The sequence below is a fragment of the Haliaeetus albicilla genome, chromosome W (genome assembly GCF_947461875.1).
Source record: "Haliaeetus albicilla chromosome W, bHalAlb1.1, whole genome shotgun sequence".
Taxonomy (NCBI): Eukaryota; Metazoa; Chordata; class Aves; order Accipitriformes; family Accipitridae; genus Haliaeetus; species Haliaeetus albicilla.
The window spans coordinates 3,222,722-3,247,720 of NC_091515.1; the positions used below are offsets into that span (position 1 = coordinate 3,222,722).

The 24,999-nt window shown below is 45.0% G+C and overlaps 3 protein-coding genes and 2 non-coding genes across 12 annotated transcripts in view; all 5 read left to right on the plus strand.

The window, feature by feature from the left end:
- Window positions 1-5,039: 5,039 nt before the first annotated feature.
- Window positions 5,040-8,448, plus strand: RPL17 (ribosomal protein L17). 2 transcript variants are annotated; one of them, XM_069775512.1, is made up of 7 exons: window positions 5,040-5,137; window positions 5,505-5,557; window positions 5,647-5,687; window positions 6,821-6,955; window positions 7,256-7,354; window positions 7,705-7,896; window positions 8,359-8,448. In XM_069775512.1, exons 2-7 carry the CDS (start codon window positions 5,518-5,520, stop codon window positions 8,404-8,406), a joined length of 555 nt encoding a protein of 184 aa, XP_069631613.1. In that variant the 5' UTR covers window positions 5,040-5,137; window positions 5,505-5,517; the 3' UTR covers window positions 8,407-8,448. The 2 variants fall into 2 exon arrangements, with proteins under 2 accessions (XP_069631613.1, XP_069631614.1); XM_069775513.1 differs by having other exon boundaries at window positions 5,114-5,251.
- Window positions 5,340-5,408, plus strand: LOC138683656 (small nucleolar RNA SNORD58). Its single transcript, XR_011323077.1, has one exon. It is a non-coding gene; the product is annotated as a small nucleolar RNA SNORD58 (small nucleolar RNA).
- Window positions 7,985-8,058, plus strand: LOC138683657 (small nucleolar RNA SNORD58). Its single transcript, XR_011323078.1, has one exon. It is a non-coding gene; the product is annotated as a small nucleolar RNA SNORD58 (small nucleolar RNA).
- Window positions 8,449-8,701: 253 nt separating the features above from the next.
- CWH18orf32 (chromosome W C18orf32 homolog) lies at window positions 8,702-13,540 on the plus strand. 3 transcript variants are annotated; one of them, XM_069775443.1, is made up of 5 exons: window positions 8,702-8,789; window positions 9,497-9,599; window positions 10,915-11,167; window positions 11,804-11,926; window positions 13,104-13,540. In XM_069775443.1, the coding sequence occupies exons 3-4, from the start codon at window positions 10,940-10,942 to the stop codon at window positions 11,876-11,878; spliced, it is 303 nt and encodes a 100-aa protein (XP_069631544.1). In that variant the 5' UTR covers window positions 8,702-8,789; window positions 9,497-9,599; window positions 10,915-10,939; the 3' UTR covers window positions 11,879-11,926; window positions 13,104-13,540. The 3 variants fall into 3 exon arrangements, with proteins under 3 accessions (XP_069631544.1, XP_069631543.1, XP_069631545.1); XM_069775442.1 differs by having other exon boundaries at window positions 11,804-13,540; XM_069775444.1 differs by lacking the exon at window positions 9,497-9,599 and having other exon boundaries at window positions 8,717-8,789; window positions 11,804-13,540.
- A 4,305-nt stretch (window positions 13,541-17,845) lies between these two features.
- DYM (dymeclin) overlaps window positions 17,846-24,999 on the plus strand; it is a 217,518-nt gene continuing 210,364 nt past the window's right edge. For 2 of the 5 annotated variants that reach the window (XM_069775295.1, XM_069775299.1), the window contains exon 1: window positions 17,846-17,964. The gene's annotated coding sequence lies outside the window, so the exon portion shown is untranslated. The other 3 variants (XM_069775296.1, XM_069775297.1, XM_069775298.1) reach the window with 3 other exon arrangements.

The following is a 24,999-nucleotide window of genomic DNA, read 5'->3' on the forward strand; positions in this document are numbered from 1 at the left end:
CCACCTGTTCCAAGGTTCAACCATCCTCACAGTAAGAAAAAAAAAAAAAGTTTTATGTTTAAACACAATTTCCCGTATTTTAATTTGTGCCTAAATTGTGGATGCAAATTGTGGGCAATATCCCCCATTCCAGGGATAGTTTTGGTTTCATTAACCAAAAGCATATTTAAAGCAGTTCTTCTTGGTTATGAGCTAGACAGGTTAGAGCAAACATAAGCCTCAGATTTAATTTATCCCAAACAGTGTTTATGATCAGGCATTTACATGATGTCTTTATTTACTGCCTTACTCGTCGAGGCAATTGGCTGGTCCATTGCTAGCAATTAAAGCCATGAACGGGCAGTCGTAGACCTGCACAACCTGCATAAATGGTTTGCTGGCAAGAAATACACTGAATAAACACAAACTTCAGCTATGAGGTTATTTAATCACATATGAGGTTTATTTTACCGGTGATTCCCTCTTAGCTGGGTGTGCAGGGGGTGGATGAACCCGTAGCTCTAGGAAAATATGCCAGAAATGTTGAATATTAAGACGATATCACCGATTGCTGTGGTTTTTTGTTTTGACCATGCTCCTGGCTGTCTGGTCACCAGCAGCGTGGGGAAGGTGCTATGCCTGCTGCGTCATGCTTCAGCAGTGGTGACGGTAAGGACAGATACTCAGCTGTCATGATGCCAAGCTCCCTTGGCTGTTTCCTCACCCCTGGACTAGGTACGGTATATACACGACAGAAATAAATAGACTCTAGCTAACCTCTTCTTGTAAAGAATCGCTTGTGTTTTAGGAGGGCTCACAGGGAATCAAAAGCATTCCTGTTGTTCACATGTTTCAGATGATACACTTACGATGATTTATTTACATACACATACATACAGAAATGTACACCTAAATATATATATAAAAATAACTTTATTATATATCTGCTTAAGTAAGGACCTTTTTGCCCCTTATGGAAGCATCTCTTCTTAAAAATCACAGGGAGGAATATATAACATAACCGAGCTCTTCAAGTGACCAAGACAGAATTATTGATGCAGAGCAAAACTCCTGTAGTGTCTTGTCCTGCTGACGATGGTCAGTCCATCTTCCAGAGATGCATCTCCTCCTTTTCCAAGCCCACCGATCGTGCTCCTGGGTCTCACTGCCTGGGTCAGATTTTAGGACATGGTGTGGAGAGTGGCTTAGCTGGAGAACTCACCTACCACGTGTCCAAATGTCACTGTCTTGCTGGCCGCAGGAGGAAAAGGAGAACAATGGGAGCGAGCTGTGCCTCTGGAGGAGCCATGCATCTGGGAGGAGGAGTGCAGGAGTCCATAAGCTGGTCAGGAGAGAGGAGTTCAGGGAAAGAAGGGGCAGGCAGCTGTCTGAAGGCTGTAAAGCTTCAGTGTTTCCAGCATTCAAGCTGGTTTCAATTTAAAATGTCTTTGTCTTCAAGATTTTCTGCTTAATCATTAGGACAAGCAACCCATTTGTATGTGATTTTGTGAATGACAGTTAATATCCCCATATAACCCTTGGACTCCAAAAACTGGGTCTGTAAGATAAGCCAAGAAATCTACAATAAAGTTTGAGGAATTGGCTTCCATTCCTGTGTAAAGAAGAGGTGAAAACTCCCTCCTATAGCACGGCAGATACACGGTGTGTTTTAGCAAGGCAGAGTTAAGCTTAGCCAATCAGCCCCAATGGATCTATCTGTCACAGGGATTTTAGCACAGACCCTCCTGCTGCTCCATCTGCCCCTCTGTTAGAAATTACTGCCCCCAAGCAAGGCAGCAGTGGCAGATGCGTGCCTGCGCTGACGGTCAGGCACTCGAGCTGCGACGGAGCAGGGGCTAAAAGTAATGCCTTGGCCTCTGAACCGGCTGGTCTGAGGGTAGGCACAGGTTTGCTTCTGTCACATCTGCTGTGGCAGTGGTTGAACTCCAGAGCTGCTGGAAGTGAGCTCTCTTTTTGGTTCCAGACCTGCTGTGAAACCATAGCCCCGGCCAGTCCTGGAGCTCACCTCTTCCTCTGGCCAGGAGGGATTGTGGCTATCAAGGGCATTGACTGATTGTCACATAGGATGACATTTGGCTTGGCAATTCCAGTAGCACTGATAAGGCCGCTTGTTTATTCACAGCTAAAGCCACAAAAGGACTTATGTGATACAACATCCCTGCACCCGTACACTCCCCGCTGCTGGCTGGGCTCTTCCAGGGCAGGCTAACGGGTGCAGCCCCCTTCCAGCCCCAGGAGAGCATCCAGAGGAGAGGTGTGAAGTCAACACATTGCGGACTGCTCGGCAGAAAACCTGCAGCAGGAAGGGTGGGAACATCTTTGCCACATAATAGCCTCTGGCCTCGTGGTTAGGATGCGGCTCTGAAACCTCTCAAGGGAAGAAAATTGAAAGTAGGTCTCCCACATCCTGGGAGTATGCTGTGGCCACCATGCCGCTAGGCTAAGATGGGCTCTATTGCTTTCTCTTGCTGCCCTGGTGATGTGCTCTTTGCAGGACGATGCTACCAGCAGGAGCTTCCAGAGCACAAAGTAGGGGAACGGTTTGGGTCTGAACCCAGTTGGATCTTTGCTGTCAATGCCTGCTGAGAGAGTGAGGTCTTCCTGGGCCCGCACAGCACAATCACCAGGGCCAGGTGGAGCTAAGAGGGATGGTACCAGGGGAGTTTAAGGTAAAGTCCTATGGTGTTGAGATTCCAGTAGGATTAGGAGGCAGCTGCCTCCTACGCAGGAGTTTTCAGGATCATGATTTTGGACTTAGGTGCCTCAAATTTCCGCTTAGGATCCAAAAACTCTTTTCAAGTCAGCTCATGCAAGCTAAACATCCAAGGCAGCTGGTGCACTGGGGGAATAATCTGGGTAAATCTCAACAAGGGCACATGCTCAGCTGCCTCAGCCCTGATCTCAGCACTAGATATGTGCTAGGCTGCCTCTGAGAGCAGTTGTTAACCTCCCAACAAAGATGAAAACATGCATCTCGTTTCCTGACACCATCCGCAGGAGCTCCTACCTCTACACTTCCACCACCGCAAGCCCTCAGCAGCTGATCGTAAACAGTTCCACATGTCGGGGAAACAGAAAACGTAAGTAACAGAAAACGTGCCCTGTTTGTTTTGGATTTGATTGATGAACACAATGACCATATGATAATTCCCACCATGTGTCAACTGCTTATGTTTCATGCCTCTCTTCCAGCTTTCTGTGAGCGTCTTGCTGCGTTTGTGCTCTGCTGTTAAGAAGCTTTGTAAAGGTGCTTCCCAGGGAAAGGCTGGTTTCCTCCACCAGCACTGGTTTCCTGCATGGAGGCATGTGCAGAGGGGTGGGCAGAAACGATGAAGGAGTAAAGTTGCATTCAGGTGGGCTGCAAGAGAAGATTCCCACAGTAGGGTGGGGAAGGCCATGGAAGTGTTTGAGGACCTCAGCTTTTGCTAGTTTTAATTATTGCATCTGGAAACTTAGTGCTCTTGGAAGTATTACCGGTTTTGTTCCATAGGAAGTGGAAACAGACTGAGAAAGTGTGGGAAGTCATTGCTGAGATCTGTTTTTATGTATTTACTGTTTCCTCAGTCATGAGACCGCAGAGGGGACACTTTTTCTTGTCTGTTTATTTTTCTCTAGTAACGCTTGACTTAGGCTGTTGTGCGTGTATTTTGGCGGTGCTGATCCTTCTTCACATTACCACTGTTCTGAGATGGTTGTGTGTACGGAGGCACTGAGTGGCTTCTTATCCCATGGACAATGATGGAAGTGCTAATTGGTGAAAACGCATCTTGAGTATCTCAAAGTAAGCACCCACGACTGAAAGCTAATGTGTGTTCTTGTGAGTCTGGGCTCCTAATTCTTTTTTTCATGGGTGCTTCATATATAAAAAGAAGAAATAATATTTGCCCACATCCCACCAGGCTTCCTCACTTTGAGCTTGGTTTGCAGAAGTTACTCGGAGACTTTGCAGCAAGCTTCTCCTTGACAGCGAAGTAAAAGGCACATTTTAAGGCAGCTGAATGGAGAGCTGCAGTCACAATTAGTGCTCTACAGTTTCCAGCCATGTAACTATTTGTGACAGTTCAAATATTTTCCTCTTCCCATCTGGGTGAAATCCTAGCTTCAAAGCTTTGGGGTTTTTTAGCTCTAAAGAAGAGATCCAAAAACAGCCTCCTGGTCAGAGCATTTACACGGACAGTAACCTCTTGCTCCACTCTGCCTATTAGTAAATGCAGAGTTGAACCCAGACTCTCTGGTGCTGTGGAGCTGCCAGGACACCGGACTGCTGGCCGCTCGGGAAGATGTATTTTTTTTTTTTTTTCCATTCTGTCAAACTGTTTTCTATGAGCCTTTTGCTGGAGCTGGGTACCGCTTTCAGGAAATGTGTCAGTTTTTATTGAACCCCTGCTTTCTCCAATTTGCCAAACAGTTCTAGTTGCAAACGCAGCCAAAAACGAAAAAAAAAAAAAATCTTTTATTTTAACAAGTGAGCCTTTTTTTTTTTTTTAATAATGGTGCAGTAAATACCAGTTGCAATTTATAAACAGGAATCTCTTCGGTCTCATCCCCTGGGTACCTGTTCAGCCACACTCCCCTCTCAATTCTCAGCCTAAACTGCCATCTAGCTGCAGCCCTTGGGCTTGCGCCTTGGTCTAAACCCACTTCTGCCTTGTGAACAACACCGGCCCTGAGCCGAGGGCTAATAAAACTGCGCCTTGGCTCCCATGTCAGCCTTATCCTGACTAAAACAGGTCTCTTCCCTCCACGGCCAACGGCTGGTCCCTCAGGGCGGCGCGGCCCAGCCGCCATTTTGCGGCCTTCGCCCTGGGGCTGCGGGCAGCCCCGCACGGCTGCGCGTCTGCTCCCCACGCTCCCGCACGCAGACACGAGGACCTGTGCGTGGTGCACACGTTTAATTTTCACGTCCCGGGCTCACACGCGGGGCCGTACCACCCCGACCGACACCCCCCCCAATCGTCCTCCACCAGCCGCCGCGCATTTGTCGACGCTCCCTCCGGCCGCCCTTCGCCCCGCGGCCGGCGCGGCACTTCCGCGACGCTCCCTGGCCGAAATCCCGCCCGACCTCTCGCGAGAAGCCGGCGGCTCTCCCGGCTCCCGGCATGCTTTGCTCTTCCTCTTCCCCCGCCGCCGCCCTGAGGTGAGGGAGCCATGGCGGTCAGGGAGCCGTCCCAATCCGGTCCCATCCTGCCCAGGGCGCCTCGGGGAGGCGATGAGGGGGCGAGGGCTCGGTCCGCCTCGCCGGTCGCCCTCGGTATTTTGCGGGGCTGGCGCGGGGGGAGGACGGGCAGGGGATGGCGGAGCGCGGGGGGGGGGGAGCAGGCCCTAGGGAGAGGCCGTGGCTGCGGTGATGACAATCTTAGGACACCTTTGGATTTAACTGTGAAAAGAAAGCGTAATTTCTGAGCAGCTCCTTCGGTTAGCGGAGGTGAGCAAGCCAGGTCCTGCATGTCTCTGTTGGAAGCTTAATACGTTTTGGTTTTTTTTTCCCATTGCTTCTTTTGCAGTTGAGCTCCCAAAATGGTGCGCTACTCTCTGGATCCGGAGAACCCCACGAAATGTGAGTTGCTTTTTCGTGAGCGTTCGCGTAGGACTTCGCTGAAGCCATTGAGGTTTTCATTTCATGAGTTCCGTCTTTTTTCTCCGCAGCATGCAAGTCACGGGGGTCCAACCTGCGAGTGCATTTCAAGGTACGCAGTGTGTGCATAGTAGGAAACGCAAATTCATTGGGGTTATTATTTTGAAGGAAGTGTCCCTTGCTCTCTTGTATTATTGTATAGTTACTTCAGGGTGGTAGCGTAGGTTTATGGCCTGTGCTTGTTTTAGCTGCATGTAATGGTTTTTATCCACAGGAGCAAAACCAAGATGGTGTGTGCTAAAGAGCTGGCTGTCTAACGTAGGTAATAAAACATAATAGGAAAATAGTTGCAGTGAATTTAGGAGGCGGAATTGGGCTAGCGTTAGATGAGAGATTTCTTTTATTTGTCTTACTCTGCCTTCTTGATTGTTTGGGAAGAATATCGTGTTCATCTGCCCATGCTCCTGATCAAGGAAGTATGGCAGGGGAGGCTTGCGGTGTTTAACATGAGGACGTGGGTTCCTCTGGGAAGGGTTTAGGTGCGGCAGTGAGTTCAGGACCCATTCGAGTTAACAGCAAAACCAAAGCTGAGCAGCTGCTTTTCTGCTTGGTGTTACAGAGCACGGGTGAAAAGAGATTTCACTTATTTTGGTTTGCTCTTTTATTGTGATGAGGTGGGATTATAGTTACTCACTGACCTCTGCATTTAGTATGCTCTCTTAAGCACTGGTACTTTATCCTTGATTTTTCTTTCTGAGCCTTTTTTTTCTCTCTCCTTCATAATTCCCTTACAGAGATAATTGTGTTGTGTGTAACTTGTTTTCTCATCACTTCCTCTGAGGTGCCGTATTTGACATTTTAGGAGGAGCTTATCCTTCAGGCTCCTGCTTTTTTGGATTAGTGGCCAAAGAGGAGCTATGAAAAGTATAAATACTCACATTTTAATTTTGCTGGTTGGGAACATCTAGGCATTAGGTGAAAAACAATAAAGATGTGTCAGAGCTGCAAATTCAGCAATGGAAGTCATACCAAGGGTTAGAAAAGTAGGTAGCAAACCCCCCCCCCCCAAAAGTGTTGCTAATTATCCTTCATTCTTTAGTTTTATTTTTTTTGTGTGGGGGTTTCTTTTAAACTGGGTTTGTAGCAAAAGGGATAGGATCCGGGAAAGGCAGAGGAGTGCTTTTGCTCGTGTTGTGCCTTGGAAAGACGCGTTAAGAGGAACTTTGCTGTGCTCTGTGTTGCTAGAACACTCGAGAGACCGCCCAGGCCATCAAGGGCATGCACATCCGCAAGGCCACCAAGTACCTGAAGGACGTCACCCTGAAGAAGCAATGCGTTCCCTTCCGTCGCTACAACGGGGGAGTCGGTAGATGTGCCCAGGTGAGGTCCCAGGTGGAAGGGTGGGAAGGACGCTTAGGTAAAGACAAGAGAAAAGGCCACGTTGAGACGACGTGGAGAATGGTCTGTTGTTGATGATGATAATAATGTGTTGAAATGCAAGAGTTACTCTTAATTCCAGTACAGCAAGGGATGCATCTGCTTGGAGTGTCAAGTCATGGATCAAATTTAATTATTTTGGTATGCAGCCTTAAGAAAAGGGGCTGTAATGGCGAGTTAGTGGCACGCGAAGGGCAAGTTGTGTTGCACCAGGACTAAAAGGGAACTCTCTTCTTCTTCCAGGCCAAGCAGTGGGGTTGGACGCAGGGACGCTGGCCCAAGAAAAGCGCTGAGTTCTTGCTGCACATGCTCAAAAACGCGGAGAGCAACGCCGAGCTCAAGGTGGGCTGCGTAGATGTCGCGAAATGCAAAGTGTTGGTGTCGGGCTGTGTGTCAGCGCTCCGGAACTCGGTGGCTGGATGAGGGCTGCTGCTTTAGATGAAACTGAATTGTATAGAGGCTTTTGGTGTACTGCTTGTCTGAATTAGGCTACCTGCGTTTTCCAGGTTAAAACGCGAGTAATAGTTTTTCACAGATGGGTAGTTTGTGTGTGGTTATCGACTGCTTAGGTCTCTTAAAATCTCCAAAACACAGGAAAATAGCAGTGATGTGTGGGGGTTGGTTATTGACGTTTTTGCTGCGGAGATTATGGATTTGAAGAGAAAAACGAGTCACAAGTCTTTACCTTCCAGGGTCTCGATGTGGATTCTCTGGTCATCGAGCACATCCAGGTCAACAAGGCTCCCAAAATGCGGAGGCGCACCTACAGAGCGCACGGTAGGATCAACCCCTACATGAGCTCCCCCTGCCACATCGAGATGATCCTCACCGAGAAGGAGCAGATCGTTCCCAAGCCAGAGGAAGAAGTCGCTCAAAAGAAAAAGGTACCGAGCGTCATGTCCTGGGTCCTCTTCGATGTCGGTCGAGAGATCGGAGCGTTGATGCTCTGCGGTTTTCGGACAGAGGGAGGGGTTGCTGTGATGACTTATCTTAGGACACCTTTGGAATACCCATGAAAAAAAAAACTGAAGTTATTTCTGAGCAACCTCAATAGTTATTGTAAACACAACCTTGAGAGCTTGGGGAACGTGCTTCTCAGTGGTTTGTTCTTCCCGCCCCCAGAGTGGTCACGGTGTTCTCTGTGCCCGCAAAGGTGCAGTGGGGCTACGGTCACATTTAAGAGATGTAGTGCTTGTATGGACGCTTGGATTCGTGGAAGTACAATGAGTGGATGGTTTTGGAAGGCGGTGAGGAAATCTCTCCTTGGGGAGGGTGACTGTAAAGCGAGCTGTGAGACGTGTCAGGAAGGTGCGGACTATCGCTCTTATCTCGCTTCTGTTTTTCAGGTATCCCAAAAGAAGCTGAAGAAGCAGAAACTGATGGCTCGGGAGTAAAGCTGACACAAAGCATGTACATAAATAAAATTTAAAAATTAAGACTTTTTGTGCGTCTTGCTTTGCTGACCCGGTGGGGCGCTGCCTGGGGACACCACGGGGGGGTGGTGGTAGGTGGCTTACGGGTGTTATTCCTACGTAAAAGAAAATAATTTGACCCGAGCTGGAGGTGTTTACCTTTCCCTATCCCGCCGGGCCAGATACCTTCCGCCCCCGGCCCCTGTAGCGGCCATACCGCAGCGGGGGTGGGAGGGGCGTGGGTCACGTGAGGCGCGGAGCGCCTTCTCCTATTGGCGGCGAGGGCGGCGTGCGCGTCAGCCGGAAGCGCGGGTGCCGTTTCCGGTGCGGCGGCCGGTGAGGGCGCTGGGTCGCCGCCGACTGAGGTGAGTGCGGGACGGACGGACGGGCGGGCGGACGGACGGGCTCCGTCCCCTCCGGCGGGACCCCGGGGCTGCTCCCCCGAGGGGCTCTTCGTCCTCCATCCCGGGAGGAGGCGTCCGCCGGTGCCGGCCTCCTCTGCGGAGGGGGCGAATCCCGAAACCCGTGGCGAGACGCGGAGCTTTTTTTGGTTTCGACGCGTGTTTGAGCGAGGCTTTACCGCTGGGGAGGGATGTTCGGGCTCCCGAGGTTACCGGAGTACGGACGGGAGGGGGAAACGCCGCCGGCTGCGGTAGCTCGTCCTTCCCCGTGAACCGAGAAGCTTGGCCCGGCTGCTGGGGAATATTCGAGCCGGAACGTCGTCCTACGGAGAAGCAGAACTGGGACGTGGCAGATAAATTAGCCCTTCTAGACTAGGTCATCCTTTATGGGGGAAAAAAAATAATTAAGCCCTTTTGTCCGTGTAGCGGTTTTTTTTTCTTTTTTCTGTTTCCATAATAGTTGACTAACGAACACGGGAAACAAAGACCAAACATACTTAAACTTGCAATGTCATGCATGTTCTCTCTGCTGACTCTAATGTATGGTGGCTTACAGAGAGAAACAAAAGCTTGCATCACAAAGAAATAAGCTTGCTATTAAAATTTGACCATTTGCCCTTTTACTCTTCTCTTTTTTTTTTTCCCCTAAAAATTAATTGCCTGCTAACCAGCCAACAGAGCATCACCAAAGCACAGAAGAAGCTCGCGAACGGTATTTCCATACGTCAAGGCCAGTGTTGTGTTTCCTGTGGCTTGCTTTTGCGCCTGGCAGAGGTATGACTTATTTTTCATCTGGAATCTTGACGTGAAGTGGCTGCAGAGACGCTTGCCGTTGCCTCAGGAAGGCAGCCTAGGATGTTGCCTCCAGCCAGGTTCTTTAGCTAACGGATAAATCCACATCATCTGGCTGGAAATTTAGTACCTAGGAAGTTCTGGCGGAGAGAGTACCCAGATTGTCTTTCTGAACAGTTTTAATGGGTTATCTCATTTGTGTTGTCTCCGTTTAAGATTCTTCTCTGACTTCAGATCCTGTAAAACTCGATTTGAAGTAGCCAAAATACAGTTGGAAGTAGTCAACTGGGAATTGATGTTCTGTTGTTCCACAGAGCCTGGGGCTAAAAATCCTTAGGACAGCTTAAAAAAAAGAAGTGAAACTCTGATCCCAGATGAAGTGTGCACATCTGCCTCTTCATTCTCCACCCTGGGAAGCTTTTGTTTTCCTTCTTAATGTAAGAATTCAGATGTCAGCAGCCTAGAAAGGAGGAATGTGAAGGGCGAAGCTGGGCTGTGCAGCAGAGCGTATCTAATGATATTGCTTATCAGCACTGAAAGGGACAGCTCTAATCCTACTTAACTGCTTCCTCTCCCAGTTGTACTTTTCTGCCCCTGCACTTTGTCTTTCTGCGGCTTTCATCGCAGACTTCAGGCTGCTGTTTTTGAAGAGTTCTTCCTGGTTTTGAGAGAGAGGGAAGGATTAATTTTCTAATAGTTTGGCCAATTGTATGGGATTGGTGTGGGATCAAGTGATTCCTCCTGCGCAGGAGGAAGGAAGTAACCCATATTCTCCTCTTCTCAAATCCTGACTGGGATTCTCTTCCCATGTCACTGACCTGCCCTTCAGTGGTAGCAAGCCATCATTAGATGGACTGGAGTCCTGCCACTTAATTTCACCTTGAATAGAAAGGGAATGAGAAAACCAAACCTTTTGGACCCTCTGTTGTAATACGGTAGGGACTGGGCTAATATCTGCAGCTCACTGCCTAAGCTGTTTTTGTGTGGTTTAAGCAAAAACTTTTATTTTCTGAATTTGTTTTTCTAAGTTCCAGCTGTAGGACTGATGAATTAATAGCAAACTCTACTCCTTTTTTGTTAAAATGTCAAGAATGTTTCCCTTGTTGAGGACTTTATAACGTTGGAACACACAGCATTTTTGAATCTTTAACAGTTAATCTATAATTAAAGAATATTTTATGTTTGAATATCAACTACAATCTTTATTCATTATTTAAGACTGTTCTCTTAGCTCATGGTGTACAAACACTGTCATCCTAAGTTGTTTGATTTTGGTGGTTTTTTTTTACCTCACCAGCTTTGTCACACAACAAGAGGAAGCCATGGTGTGCATTCCTTGTATTGTCATTCCAGTTCTCCTCTGGGTCTACAAGAAATTCCTTGAACCGTATATTTATCCTGTTATCGCACCTTTCATTAAGCGTGTATGGCCCAAGAAAGCCGTGCAAGAAACAACAGCCACAAAACAAGGTCAAGGAGGCAGCGCGGGAAATCCACGGGCACCTTCAGCCACAAAAAGAGATCAGGAGGATGAATCTGGAATTTATAAAGTAAGATTAATGCATTTAGCTAAGCAGGGAAACTCCAGGTAAAGCACCCAGCGAGAGTCCAGGGTGGGCACCACAAATGAGTAAATAGCTGGGCATTTTTACAGACATTTTTGTGGCTATTTTCTTATGAAAGGGTGTTACTGGTACCGAGCCAGCTAGAAATAGTGGCTTCTGGTAGGTCTTGGAAGGATAGGAGTTGCACCTGCTTTCTGAAACAGCTTAGTTAATTTATTTTTTTTTAACGACTCGCTATCCTTTCAGAGAAGGAAGAAGTCAAATAATTGGTACATCACACCAGATAGATGAAACGGAATTAAAAAACCCCCACTCTTCAGCCAGCTCTGCCACTCAATGGGGGAAAATGCTTAGTGTGTGGAAATTGTGCATTTATTATTTATCTCTAACAAAATGCAAAGATTTGTATATGTTGTGTCTGCCCTCATTCCCCCCTCCCCGCCCAAGCAATAATTATGTGTAAATCTGAAGAGACACCACTACTTTGGTTCTCGCTGCATATGTCTTTGTAGATCTTCACTGACCTTGCTTCTAAAAGCCACTTTCATCACCAGCTGTTACTGTTCTGGGTGTGAAGTCCTTTTTTGACATCCCATTAATGATTCTGTCTTTTATTTGCAGTTTGAAAGCAATGGCATTGCAAATGGAATTGCCGCAAAGAGATCCACAGAAGTTTCTGACAAGAAAACGGATTAAAGGAATTCATTCATAAGGATTTTATTCCCTTGTGTCCAATATGAACTGGTGATATTTCTCTCATTTTGAGACTTTTTTTCTTTGCACATTTTAGCTGAATAAAACCCCTTACCACTTACAGGAGAGGGTCTCTTTTGCCACTAACACGGCAGCTAGCACATTTCTTAATTTAAGATGTTTGAAAACTGAAGTTCTTTATTTTCCTCACTGGAGCTACTTTTCATCCATAATCTGTTTGGTGTGATTAGCGTTTAGGTTAAATAACTTATGAATAAATGTAGCTTTGGAAGGTAACTGTATCTTAGCATCTTAGTTTCACTAACTGCTAGTGCAATACTTCAGGCTTTCACCTTAAAAACTATAGCTGTTCTTGACCTTGCTAAAGAACTGTGAATTGCATCGTGGCAACATAAGCAGCATGGTTAAATTATGAAGAGTTTAGGTTTTTCATGTCAAATCTGTGGAAGAGCTAAAGGAGTTATGCTATATGCAAAATTTACTTAGCTTACTAAAAGCAGAAAGTCTTGATTTGGTACTTCCATTAATTATTTACCTTGAAACATTGTGCCTTTCTTTCCTGGAGAGGAGCAGCAGGGGCATGATGCAAGAGAATTGTTGCTTTATATTCGGTTGCAGTGGTTTAAAATGGTGCCGTTCTGTCTTTAAAAAAAAAAAATCCAACTAAAATCTCTTTAACATGCTTGTTAGGAATTTCAGTTATAATAAACCAGGATTTTATTTAAAAATCAGTTGCTTCATACAACTGTTCTTAGGCTTCTGAGCTGTAAATATCCAAAGTGGTAACAAAATCTTTGCAAACCTGTAGACACGCCCCAGGCAGAAGGAGGTCGTAAAACTACTGACTTCACCATAAAGAAAGTGAACTCGACAAGTCCGGCTTTGCCTCCTCCTGGGAAGATGCATTCTTGGTACTGACTTCCATCTCACCATTGAAATGCAACTGTGAAGTGTTGTAGATGTCCCTGAGCTTACTAAGGAATAAAAGTGGAAACTCCTGCTTTGTCCTCTCTGCCAAACCAGAGCGGTCTTTAAAAGATTCAAACCAAAACCATTTCAGCCACTTTGGACTGCTATTTAGGATTTGTCATTTTCCCAAAAGTCCTACCTAAGGTATGCCTAAAAAGGCGTACCTTTTAATATACGCAGTCCTTGAACCGTCACTGATGTCCAGCCTTGTTCTTGTGACTGTGTTTTCTCCTAACAGGTAATTAATTATTCTGAAGACTTGCTTGATGCCCGCCAAATGCCTCTGGTGAGGCGTATGGTTTCCTACCACTACCCGGTTTTGTCAGGTCATGTGTGAATTGATCTGCAATGTTCACAGCTGGATATTGGGTCCTTGTTGCTGCAACTGTTACTTCTGTAGTGAGTTGAATCACAGAAAACTCCTTGTAAGACATTGCCTTATACTGTTGGCTCTCCCTTAATGAGCTAGTCTATTGGGAAGTGAATTTAGTATTGCTGTTTAATCAGCTTTCGCATCATCCTTGGAAGATAATCCCCCACCTGATCAGTGTATCGCAGATACAGCTTTCTCCTAGACCGGTGAAGTACCTACCCTTTGTGATACTAAAACCTGGTTTTATTATTCTGAGCATGCGCACGTGGTATACTTCATACAATAAAAGATAACAATACTAACTGTGCATTCCTATAACTTCTCACAGATATTGTTGTGTGGATCATGTAGTAGAAAAGACAGGGATTGGATAACGGAAGCAAGGGAAAGAGGCCACACTAGTTTCTGATCATTTTTGTCCTTCGTATCTTTGGATATTTCACCTATAATGTTGCAACAGATCATAGCCTGTCCATCAGAACTTCAGGTGGTGAAAGGTGGATGTAATCTTGGCTGTGGTGGGTTGGGTTTTCTAAACCAATCGACCGCCACCTCTGCTACCACTACTGTCGGAAGTTCATGCTCTAAATCTGAAAGCCGGGAACTTCTAAGGGTCTGAAATCACCTTGCAATGAGAGAGGAGTAAACTGCCTGAGAAAGTCACTCCAGAACTGAGGTCATGCACAGTGTCTTTCAAATGGCTATAGAAGTGAAGATTGTTGCAGGTGTGCAGCTGAACATGAGTATGTGTTCTTACACTGTAAGAATTGCTGAAAAGATTGTCCCTTCTGCCATGCTTCCTGTCCCAGAGCAGGTAACCTTAGCTGCTGTTTTAAAATCCTGGGAACCTGATCAGCAGGCCAAAGTTTTGGAGCAATACGTTCACCTCTAACAGCTGTGAACACGACAAAAAGTAGAGCAAGAGCTGTACTTGGGCTCCTTTAATTCATAAATGTAAATGAATGCAGACAATTTATAAAGTGTACATAATTAACTATTTTGAGTTACTTGGGATATTATTATACAAGGAAGTGCATCAGAGAGCAACATGGAAAATAAACTATAGTACATCAGACTGCAGGCTGAACTGGGCTTCTAGCTGTGTGTCAACACCATATTGAAACACCAGGCCTACTGAAAAGACCGCAGAAAAGCAAAATAGGCAGACAATGCAAGTAAAATTACACTGCTTGTGCTTTCTGGAATGGTGTTTCAGTACTTTTATTAGCTGCAGTTAAACACTAATGTGAGTAAGCTTCATCACAAAGCTTTCCTGAATGAGGCACTTGGAAGTCCTAGCAGATTTGTGTTGTGAAATTTTTCAAGAATAGGTCAGTATTCCTATTGTGTAGTGAATAGTTAAGCAATAAGTAAGTCAAAAAAACAGGTGAAAGCAAAGGAACTGCCTGAGCCTGGGCAGGGGTGCAGGAGATCTGCTGGGATGCAAAGAAGCGCACAAAGCCTTGTTTAAGAAAAATAAGTAGACAGAAATTAAGGAAATCCTCACATAAGAGAACAGTATATATCAAGTAAATTTAGTTTAACTGAGAAGATTTCCGTATGTTTGTTACTCACTGAAAGCAAGATTTACAAAAGGGCTTAGGCACCTAATGATGGCAGGTGGACATCTCTCAGAATTTACTAGACCAAGTAGCAGCTTCGTTTACACTGAAGACTTTTAGAAAACTGCAGAGTAGGCATCTTTAGGGACCAAAGTACTTCTGCAAATCTAAGATCTTCAGCATTAAAGCTCTCTGCATTTATTTAAATACCACTGAGGAAGAATCAAGAAATCAACCAGTATTTGAAAATATTTGAAAAAATATTCAAATCAACTAATTTAAAGTATTTTTTCTTTATGGGAAGGTCTGAACGTGACATGGTACCTTCCATGTGTTGGTTTGCACAGGTAGCTGGATGCCAAGGACTTAAAATAAACTTCATTGAAATACACCTTTAAAATACTGCAAGTATGTGCAAAAAGTTCTTAAATAAATGTTCAGAAGGTTTTATGTTGCCAGTTATTTTGATGGGCCTGATTCTGCAGGCAAAGTAAGTTCTGGCAGGTTAAATGAAACATGATCAGCCTCTAAGGATGTCTAAACTGACAATGAATTCTGTGCAAAATTATCTTTATTCAGATGTGTTTGTAGAACACAGTTAAATTCTACCCACAAAGCTGATCCAATGACAGTAATACAATATGCTGTTATTACCCAAATGTAGCAATCGTGCTCCAGCATTCTTGGAACTGTTGGGCATGTTGCTAAGGTTCAATTCCTTCTTGACTTCTGTACAATGCAGAGCATTACTGATGAAAGAAGAGTCTTTCAGAGGCCGCAGGTAAAGGAAGAAAAATTTAATTTACACTTAGATTAACTAAATCTGCCTTCAATGAGAACTAATTCTGTTTCATTAAACTGCCTAAGACATGAAAGAAGGGATTACCTTCCTTGTGCAGTTTTCTGATTGTTAGCACATGCTTGCTGAACTAAATCATATTCTGGGTTTCACAGACTGTCATTATTTTTGCTTCTCAGTGAACCTGACTGCAGTAGCTCAACTGAAATGGTCTAGAAGACCATGTTTGCTACAGTAATTCTCTTCCTTTAGAAGAGTTTTTAGATCGTAGTGCTTATCTTTCTCTCATTGTTGTATTTGAAACATGAATTATTTGAAATGTTCTGAATAGATGTATTTATACGTAGATAGATATAGCAATACCTGAGCGTGAGGATTGTTTTTAAACTCCTTTTTTGTGCATGCAATCCTACCTCTTTTATAGCCACTAACTGTTGACCATGCACCATTTTTCTTGCCATAGCGGTCTGATCAAACACTGTATGAACATGAAGCCAAACCCTATGCCAAGATGTTTGCTTTTACGTGGCAAGGTATACGAAGTGGTTACACCCCACCTTTGCACTTGTGCTGTTTGCATATGTGCTATTTGCTTGCGCAGCCTGGTTACAGGTATGCGTAAAAGCCAGGCTGCATATTTAGTGTCATGCACCATGATAACAGGATTATGCTCAGGACTAGTTATATTCATAGAATCATAGAATCACAGAATGGTTTGGGTTGGAAGGGACCCTAAAGATCATCTAGTTCCACCCCCCCGCCAGGGGCAGGGACATCTTCCACCAGACCAGGTTGCTCCAAGCCCCATCCAACCTGCCCTTGAACACTGCCAGGGATGAGGCATTCATAGTTTCTCTGGGCAACCTGTGCCAGTGCCTCACCACCCACACAGATAAAGAACTTCTTCCTAGTATCTAATCTAAATGTACCCTCTTTCCGTTTAAAACCGTTACCCCTTGTCCGATCACTACATGCCCTTGTATACGGTCTCTCTCCATCTTTCCTGTAGCCCCCTTTAGGTACTGGGAGGCTGCTGTAAGGTCTCCCCGGAGCCTTCTCTTCTCCAGGCTGAACAACCCCAACTCTCTCAGCCTGTCCTCATAGGAGAGGTGCTCCAGCCCTCTGATCACCTTCGTGGCCGTCCTCCAGACCCGCTCCAACAGGTCCGTGTCCTTCTGATGTTGGGGACCCCAGAGCTGGACACAGTACTGCAGGTGGGGTCTCACCACAGCAGAGCAGAGGTGGAGAATCCCCTCCCTCAACCTGCTGGTTACACTTCTTGTGATGCAGCCCAGGATATGGTTGGCTTTGTGTGCTGCAAACACACATCGCCTGGTCATGTTGAGCTTCTTGTCAACCAACACCCCAAGTCCTTCTCTGCTGGGCTGCTCTCAATCCATTTGCCACCCAGCCTGTATTTGTGCTTGGGATTGCTCCAACCCATGTGCAGGACCTTGCACTTGACCTTGCCCAACTTCACGAGGGCCTGTCAAGGTCCCTCTGGACAGCATCCCTTCCCTCCAGCATGTTGACCACACCACACAGCTTGGTGTCGTTGGCAAACTTGCTGAGGGTGCGCTCAATCCCACTGTCTGTGTTGCCAACAAAGATGTTAAACAGTGTCAGTCCCAATACCGACCCCTGAGGAATGCCACTTGTCACCCGTCTCAACTCGGACATCGAGCCGTTGACCGCAGCTCTTTGGGTGTGACCATCCAGCCAATTCCTTATCCACTGAGTGGTCCATCTGTCAAATCCATGTCTTTCCAACTGAGAGACAAGGATGTTGTGCGTGACAGTGTCAGATGCTTGGGAAGGGTTTCCCTTTTGAAGGAACCATTGGGTACTTACAGAACCAGCTACTGTTGGCACAAAAAACTCCTCATGGATGGAGGTTACCAGAGGCACAAGCAATGATTTAAAGCAAAGCGACGGCAGGGCCTGTGCCCGGTAAATCCTCCCTCCCTCCCTCCAGTCCCCCTTTCTCGAGTTACCTCACATCCCACTGACTGAAAAGGCGGGCCGCAGAGGAGAGGAGCCCCTGGCAGTCAGCCCGTGTCCCCGACCACCCGGCGGCTTATCGAGAGAAGCCTCTTGCCGTAGAAAACCCTCACCCGGAGGATGACGACAAGCCCGTTGACCTCCCCTCACCGGACTACACTTCCCGGCATGCTCCGCGGCGTCTTCCCGCCTTTTAACCCTCCCCGGCCTTTGCGCATGCGTGGCGGGGGCGCGTTGGCGACGTGGAAGGCTGGAGGCGGGCGGTAGCGGCGGGTGCGCGCATGCGCCGGGTGGGGGCCGTTGGGCAGCGCCCCCGCGGCGCGCGGGTGGGTGAGGGCAACCGGCGGCTGTGGCGGCTGTGGAGGTGAGGGGAGCGGAGCGGAGCGGGACGGGACGGGACGGGACGGGACGGGACGGGCGGCCCCGCCAACTGCCGGGGCCCGCGGTACCGGCCGCCTCCTGCCTTCCAGCGTTGCGGTGCGAGCGGGCGGGCGCCGCTGACGGGGTAAGCGGGGCCTCGGCGGTACCTGCGGGCCAGCCCCGCCGCTGTGGGGGAGGTTGGCGGGGCGGCCGAGGGGTTCGGGCAGCGGCCGGTGGGACCCCAGCGGGTCTGCGCCGTTCGCCTTCAGTGCTGGCTCCCGAAGAGGGCGGGAGAGCGGGGAGCTGCCGCACGCCCCTAAACGACCCGGTTGTCCCCTTGTCCCGACGTCCGTCGTTGCTCGGCCCCGTATCGCGATAGAGGGACGCGTTTGTGCCGTGACTCTCTCAGCACCGTCGCTGCGGAGAGTTCCCGGGGCCGCTCCCGGGGCACCGGCACCCGTTGTGGCCCCGCCCGGTCCGGGGAGCAGGGCGGGCCGCGGTCCCCGTCCAGGTGCTCCCCGTCAGGGTCCCCAGGGACACGGAGTTGTGCCTGCTGTCCCTTCCTACGCGGTCAAAGCCAGAATAAGAGAGGCTCATAACCTGTATTTCTTGTTCTGTGCCCTTAACGACACTTATTTTTAATGAAAAGACTATAAACCGGCAAATTTTCTGTTCTGCTTTTGTGAACCGGAGGGTTTTTGTGGTGGTCGGTGACTGCTTTTGCAGTATAATGGGTTTGCTCAGTCCCACTCTGCTTCCTGGTCGCTCTTGCCAGTTTGTTTTCATACTTCTGAAGGATAGTACTTAGCAAGGGCGGGAAATATTTTGATTTAGAAGAGAATTTCTATCTGACTTTAATTGATGTCAGGTTTTGTCTTGTGTGCTTTCATGCAAAGCATTGTTTATCTTTTTTTTTTTTAATCTTTTGTGCTGACTGTAGTGAGTTTGTGAGTCTGTAATCTGATTTCTTTCATTGCATGTACTGAGGGATAACATGCTGGGCTGCAGTTACAATCATTTGATGTATTTGTCGAAGTAAGTAGATTGTTAATATTTCCTGCACTGAGCACTTTTTGAGTGCAGGGGAGTGGAAAGAAGCTCCCGGGTGGTTGGGTCCAGTTTCCTAATGCAGGCCGCTGGGTTGTGTAATCCCCCGTTTTGTCAATTCCCAAGTAAAAACTGTTGAAGTTGCTCCAGTTGGGGTGACTTAAAAATTGTCATTGCTCCTTAGATTGCCCAGAGCTCAGGCAGGCCTCATTCTGCTCGCTCCCTGGGCTGTTTTCTCTTTTCACGTTTCTGCTGCATTAGGAGAAGCCTGTGGATGGCCCTGGAGATGTTGGACCCTGCTCAGCACTCTCACCTGGCTGAAGCAACCACTAGCTCCTTTTCTTCCAGTCCTGTGCTGATGTTTTACTAGCACAGCTTCTAGTGCCTAATATGTTGTGATAAATTCAGTAGAAAAGTATTTATAGCAAATTAATGCTAAACTTAGATGGCTCTGGTGCTTCCAGTGATTTTGTCAGGTGAATAGGAAGATTCTGGGATGTTTTTAACATGCTGATGACTGACAGAAGATATTAAAAGTAAGAAATCATGTCTGGTGGCTGATGAACTCTTGTCAAAGTGGATGGTTAAAAATGATAATGATATTTCTTCAAAGCCTATTCTCTAGAGTGGGAAGCCTATTGCACCTTATAGTAATTGCACACTTTGGCAAGTGTAATGTCATTTGCAGTAGACCCTGGAGATAGACGATATAAATCATCATGTGTAGTATAATATAAAATTAGGTGTACGTACAAACCAGATTTGGCCTTCTGTACAATGAACATTTTTTATGCTGTAGATAGATTTCTAGCTGTGGGAAACATTTAAAGCAGGGACAAATAGCTCTGTTGTAAAAATACGCATAATGTCCAATTGTGGGAAGAGTGCAGATGCCAAAGTAATTGTATAACCTTTGAAATACAGCAAAATGTACCAATATTTAAAAAAATGCAGACCTTTTAATGGACATTGAAGCATCTTTCTGAAGCTTAAAAGGTAGTTGAAGTTTACTTTTTGAAACATCACTTTGGCCATTAGACAAGTTTAATTTGTGTCTGAGAGTGAAATAGGGAAAAATCTTAAATATGCGTAACTGTAATCTTAACATCCCTTCTATAAAGGCATAACTGTACCAAGCTAGTAGCTACTTAGATTATTAAACTGTGCTAGGTTTAGCATGACTTGTGTCATATTGAACCCAGCTGCCCATTTTAATTATGGTAGTAGCTGAATGAATGACTATAAATTGATTTTTAGGTAGGTATACGAAGTATATTTTAAAAAAAAGAGGGACAAATTAATGAATAATCATGAACCATTTTCATATCAAACAAAAATTCTAACACTGTAATCCACCATAGATTATCAGGTAGTTTGTGTAAAATTGTGCTTTGGAAAACCATTGCTGTATTTGTGGTAATAAAAGTATCTTTTCGGCCACTGGAAGAAGATGGGGTCAAACCAGTAATATTGGTACTGATATGCAGTATATTCTTGAGCTGTGAAGTCAGGTCTCAGTATGGGTTGTGCATATTCTTGATTAGTCTTTTTTTTTTTTAAGCTCCATATTCCATTGATATTCTTGTTTAAAGTTCAATTTGTTCTTCTTGTTTTATAGTTCTAGTACAGCTGTCCTTCAAGCAGTAGGAGTCTTACTGCTGAGGGCAAACAAAACCTTTAAATAAATATCTGCCCACTGCAAAGAGCAGAATTAGTGTTTGAATTTTCACTTCTTGAAAATTTTGAAAAATATGTTATATACCTCTAGTAGTTATTTAACAGGTGGAGAAAAGTTGAGCCTTTTACACAGAAATATAAGGTGCACAGCCTTCCTCCCTTCTAATGGTGTTTTGCTAATCAGATTAAAGAAATTATTTCTGCATGTATTCCAGAAAACACACTCACTGTGTTCGAGTTCTGACTCCTACTTGGGACCTAATAATATAAGAGTAAGGATAGAGGTAATTTTTTTTTTTTTAATTGCCCCCACACTACCTCTCTTTCCTCTACGATAGGATGTATTTCTAAAACTGATGCTGTCATTCTACTCTCAAATTGGTAGGCTTGGTGCAGTAATTGTTTAATAAAATGTTATGACTGGAATTACGTAGGAGGTCAGAAAAATTATCTTTATAGTTTTTGTAGCTTTAAATTTTGTTAATTCATGACAAATTTTAGAGGGTTTTGAACCTTCAGGGAGATTTGGCCACAAGTATCATGTTTTAGTGTGGGAGTGTAATTAGCAGCATTAAAAATGGACGGAATTAAGGAGTCCCTAATGGGTCTCGTGGAACTGATAGTAATGAACTAGAGACAGTTTTGTTGCATGTGTGTAAACTAGACAAAGAAGTGCTTAAATGCTATAAATGCTTATTTACCTGTAAAAGTGAAATGAAAGCTATCTGAAGTGACATCAACTTCTTAACAGAAAGGTGTCTGTGGGATTCACATCCTGTCAGCAAAAGCTCCTTCAAGAGGTTTAATACGTACCTGCTGTCTTGCCTTAGATGAAACATTGGGACTGAGGGGAGGGAGGACAAATAAGCTTAATATAAATTAGTCTTGACACTTAATGGGTTTCTTACCCTGCTTAATTGGTATGTGCTAATGTAAGGGCCGATACGTGGTGGATGGAAATATGGTAGTTTTGAGATTTAGGTCTTCAAAACAAGATTATCATTTATCACAAGCATATATTTGCTTATTGGTGTCCGGTGCCATAATGTAATATTTTCATATTCTTTAGAGCACTGTGTATCAGACGTGTTTGTTCTGAGGCAAACGGTTGGAAGAGTAAGAAGGAATGGCATTTTTATGTCAAGCTTTTTTGGATCTTGTATAACTTCAGAGGAAGGCAGTTTAAGCAAGGTCTGCCCCCCCCCCCCCCCCCCGCCATGAGTCAGTAGTTCCAGTTCAGGACAAGGCTTTGAAGGTGACCAGTGAAGGTGACTAGTGGTTCATCTGAAATAAGCTATTTTGAGATTCATAAACAGGCATCTCCTTTGTGATCAAAATTAGTAGATTTGTTCACCACAACAGTAACCTGTTGGTTAGTGATTATATGTTATTATAAAGAATGAAAGAAAATGTGTGTTAGGTTCCTGAGATGGCACTGAGAAAATACACATAAGCCATAGATCTCAGTGTCATTTATAGAATTTAGGTTTTCATCTTTCTCTCACCTCCTATTCAGAACACTAACTAAAAATCAGCAAACTGTAGGATTACCGTAGGGTGAACTGGCAAAGACAAAGGTGATTTACAGCATGTCTTGTTGAGCAGTTTGGTGAACAACCACACTGTCCAGGCTCGCTCACATCTGATTTCTTCTGCTTGAAATACGCTCCCTAACCAAGAAGGTCTTGAAAAATCCCTTCTTCAGTTGTGAGCAGAACAACTGTCCTGTAGGTGGGACACGAAGTAAGCAGATTGTGCTCTTCAGAATTAGGCTTTTATTGATGACTGACTCCCACATAAAATGCATGTGGAAAAGGAACTGGAGCAGAAAACACAGTATCCTTGCTAGTTTTTTTTAGCTGTTCTTTGCCTTCCCTATGAGGGCCTACTTTGCCTGCAGTAAATCTATCAAGATTAATCACTTCTGCTGCGTGCAAGACTCTTTAGGCTTCAGTGGAACCTGTAAGGACCATACTAATGTCACTGCAGTGCTGCTTTGTTCAGGCTTTTACTACGGAAGAGGAAGGCCCTAGAACAAGTTACTGGCCAGGACGACCAAAAAAGATGCTGTGTTTGTTCATCCAGCAGAGCAAGTAGTGGACAAGTCAGATAAATTATGTTGAGAGCTACCTAAAGACCTTAAGATGGAGTTTTCTTTATTTTTCTTGTACTTAATCCCTGCGTGGACCACTTCATAATTGTGCTGCGTTTCTTACTGCTCTCCAAAAGTACATCTGTCGTAAGGTATTGAGCTTTAAGGAGACATATTTTGGTACCTGGCAAATGGTTAGTGTGCTGTGCTGCTGCAAAAATACATTAAAGGATTGTAGATATAGTGGAGACTTTCATGACCCTGGACAGTAGCCATCAAACTTGGTAGGGTCTGAAAAATAGTGGGTGGAGGAGAACTAGAGAATTTGACTGATATCTGGAAAGCTATGAAAGGTGGTATTTGCCCCCAGGTTGCAAAGATAGACCCCTTTATGGGCAGTCAGGTTCTCTAAAAGAGCTCATATATTGTATCTTTCACAAAACCAGCTTGCCTGTCTCCCCCCTACTTTGCACAAAACCTTTTTTTTTTCCCTGGTTTGTTTTGGTGCTTGTATGTGTCTGAACACTTTCAGTGTGGAAAAGTAAGAGGCGTGGGTAAAGGGAATTGGAGAAAGGAGTGGTTGCCATATACACAGTAGAAAAGGGGAGGAAAAGTACAAATCTGTACAGTGAAAAGTAAAATGAGCAGAAACAGTCTTTCCTGCCTAACTCATTAACTTAAAAACAGTAGGAAACATTTTTAATTTGTAGTCATGAAGGATGCATTTATTCTGTTCTGAAATCTCCCCTGCAGCTTGGTTGTAAGTGACTGGTGTATCAGAGAAGGTGAATTCTTTGTAGTGGCTTGATTGCATTTGATGATTGCCAGGCATGAAGTTATAGCTGAAATATGTTGACTTGTTAACATGCTTTAAAACAAACCAAAGATTATTTCAGTGCTTTTCTATGATTAAAAATGCCAAAATTCCTAAATTCTGAGGATCGTAAAGATTTTTATTTTTTCCCAAAGATTTCCTTTTACAGGCATGAATTCTTATTGCTGTATATTTCTGCATCATTAGCTTTGTTTAGCAAAATTTTACTAATTTAATTGGTAAACCCAAAATTCTTACGCTTTTGTACCTCACTTTGGAGTATACGTGAAGTCTAACGAATGATCTCTTGGTATGAGTGAAATATCTGAATAACTGCTTTTTATCTTTGAAGAAGTATCATGTCACATTTCTTGGTGTTTTTTCAGCCTCACTAACAGCACCAAAACTTCCCCAAAACAATTCCCCAAGCAGTGCATTTGAATGAACATTTAATATGCCAGGAAAGCTGCAAAGCCATCCTTATTAAGGGAGCTTTGCCACTTTGCTTTTCAGATATGTAAGTGTATGCTTCAAAGGGCTAACTTAACTATGGTTTGTATTACAAGGACTACTTACTGTTTGTTGACATCTCTTCTGGAAGGGGGCAGAAAGCAACTAGAGGATACGTAGATAAGAGAAACTGTGGTTTAGCTCCTGAAATCAAATCTTTTTTATTTTTACAGCATCCGTGTTCATTTCTACAGTTAAGATGTGTTAGTCCTTTTCTGGTACCTTTGGGTATGTGGGGTATCCAATTCACTTTCCTCTTGGAAAATTGTTCTGTGTAGACACCATAGGTATTTCTAGTAGCAATGAAAGTTAATCCGTACAGAGATTGTGATTTTTAGATGCCCTGGGGAACCAGGTGACATTGTTTCTTTAGGTGTACGTTTTTATTTAGAACATTTCTTTTGTGTCCCAAAGTGCTACGTGGTTGTTTACTGATAGACAGAAATAACATCTCTTATGTCATGAAGATTTTGCAGTCTTTGGAATGTGATGAAACGTGGTACAGGCTTAGCGAAGCCAAGGTGCAGAGAGGCAAGGATTAAAGTAGTACATGCAAGCACTTGATCAGATCAGCTGGGACCTATTTGATCTCCTGTCTTTGGTTTGGCTACCTCCCTTTCAGTGGGCCTAGAGATGAGATATTTTGTGTGTTGCATGGAAGATTGGAATATTTTAATAGGAATGAAATCTCGTATTGGGGAATAAGCTAGGACAGAGCATTGAGACTGTGACAGAAATAGGCTAGTGAGTTGCAAAAGCTGATTTGCTGGGTGCAGAAATTTCAGGATCTTAATAAAGATAGCAAAAGAAGCAGGGCTTCTGGTTTACTGCAGCTTTCCCTGCTCTAATAAAGCAGGATGAAACACATTAAACAAGTATTTCCCATGAACAAACTTGAG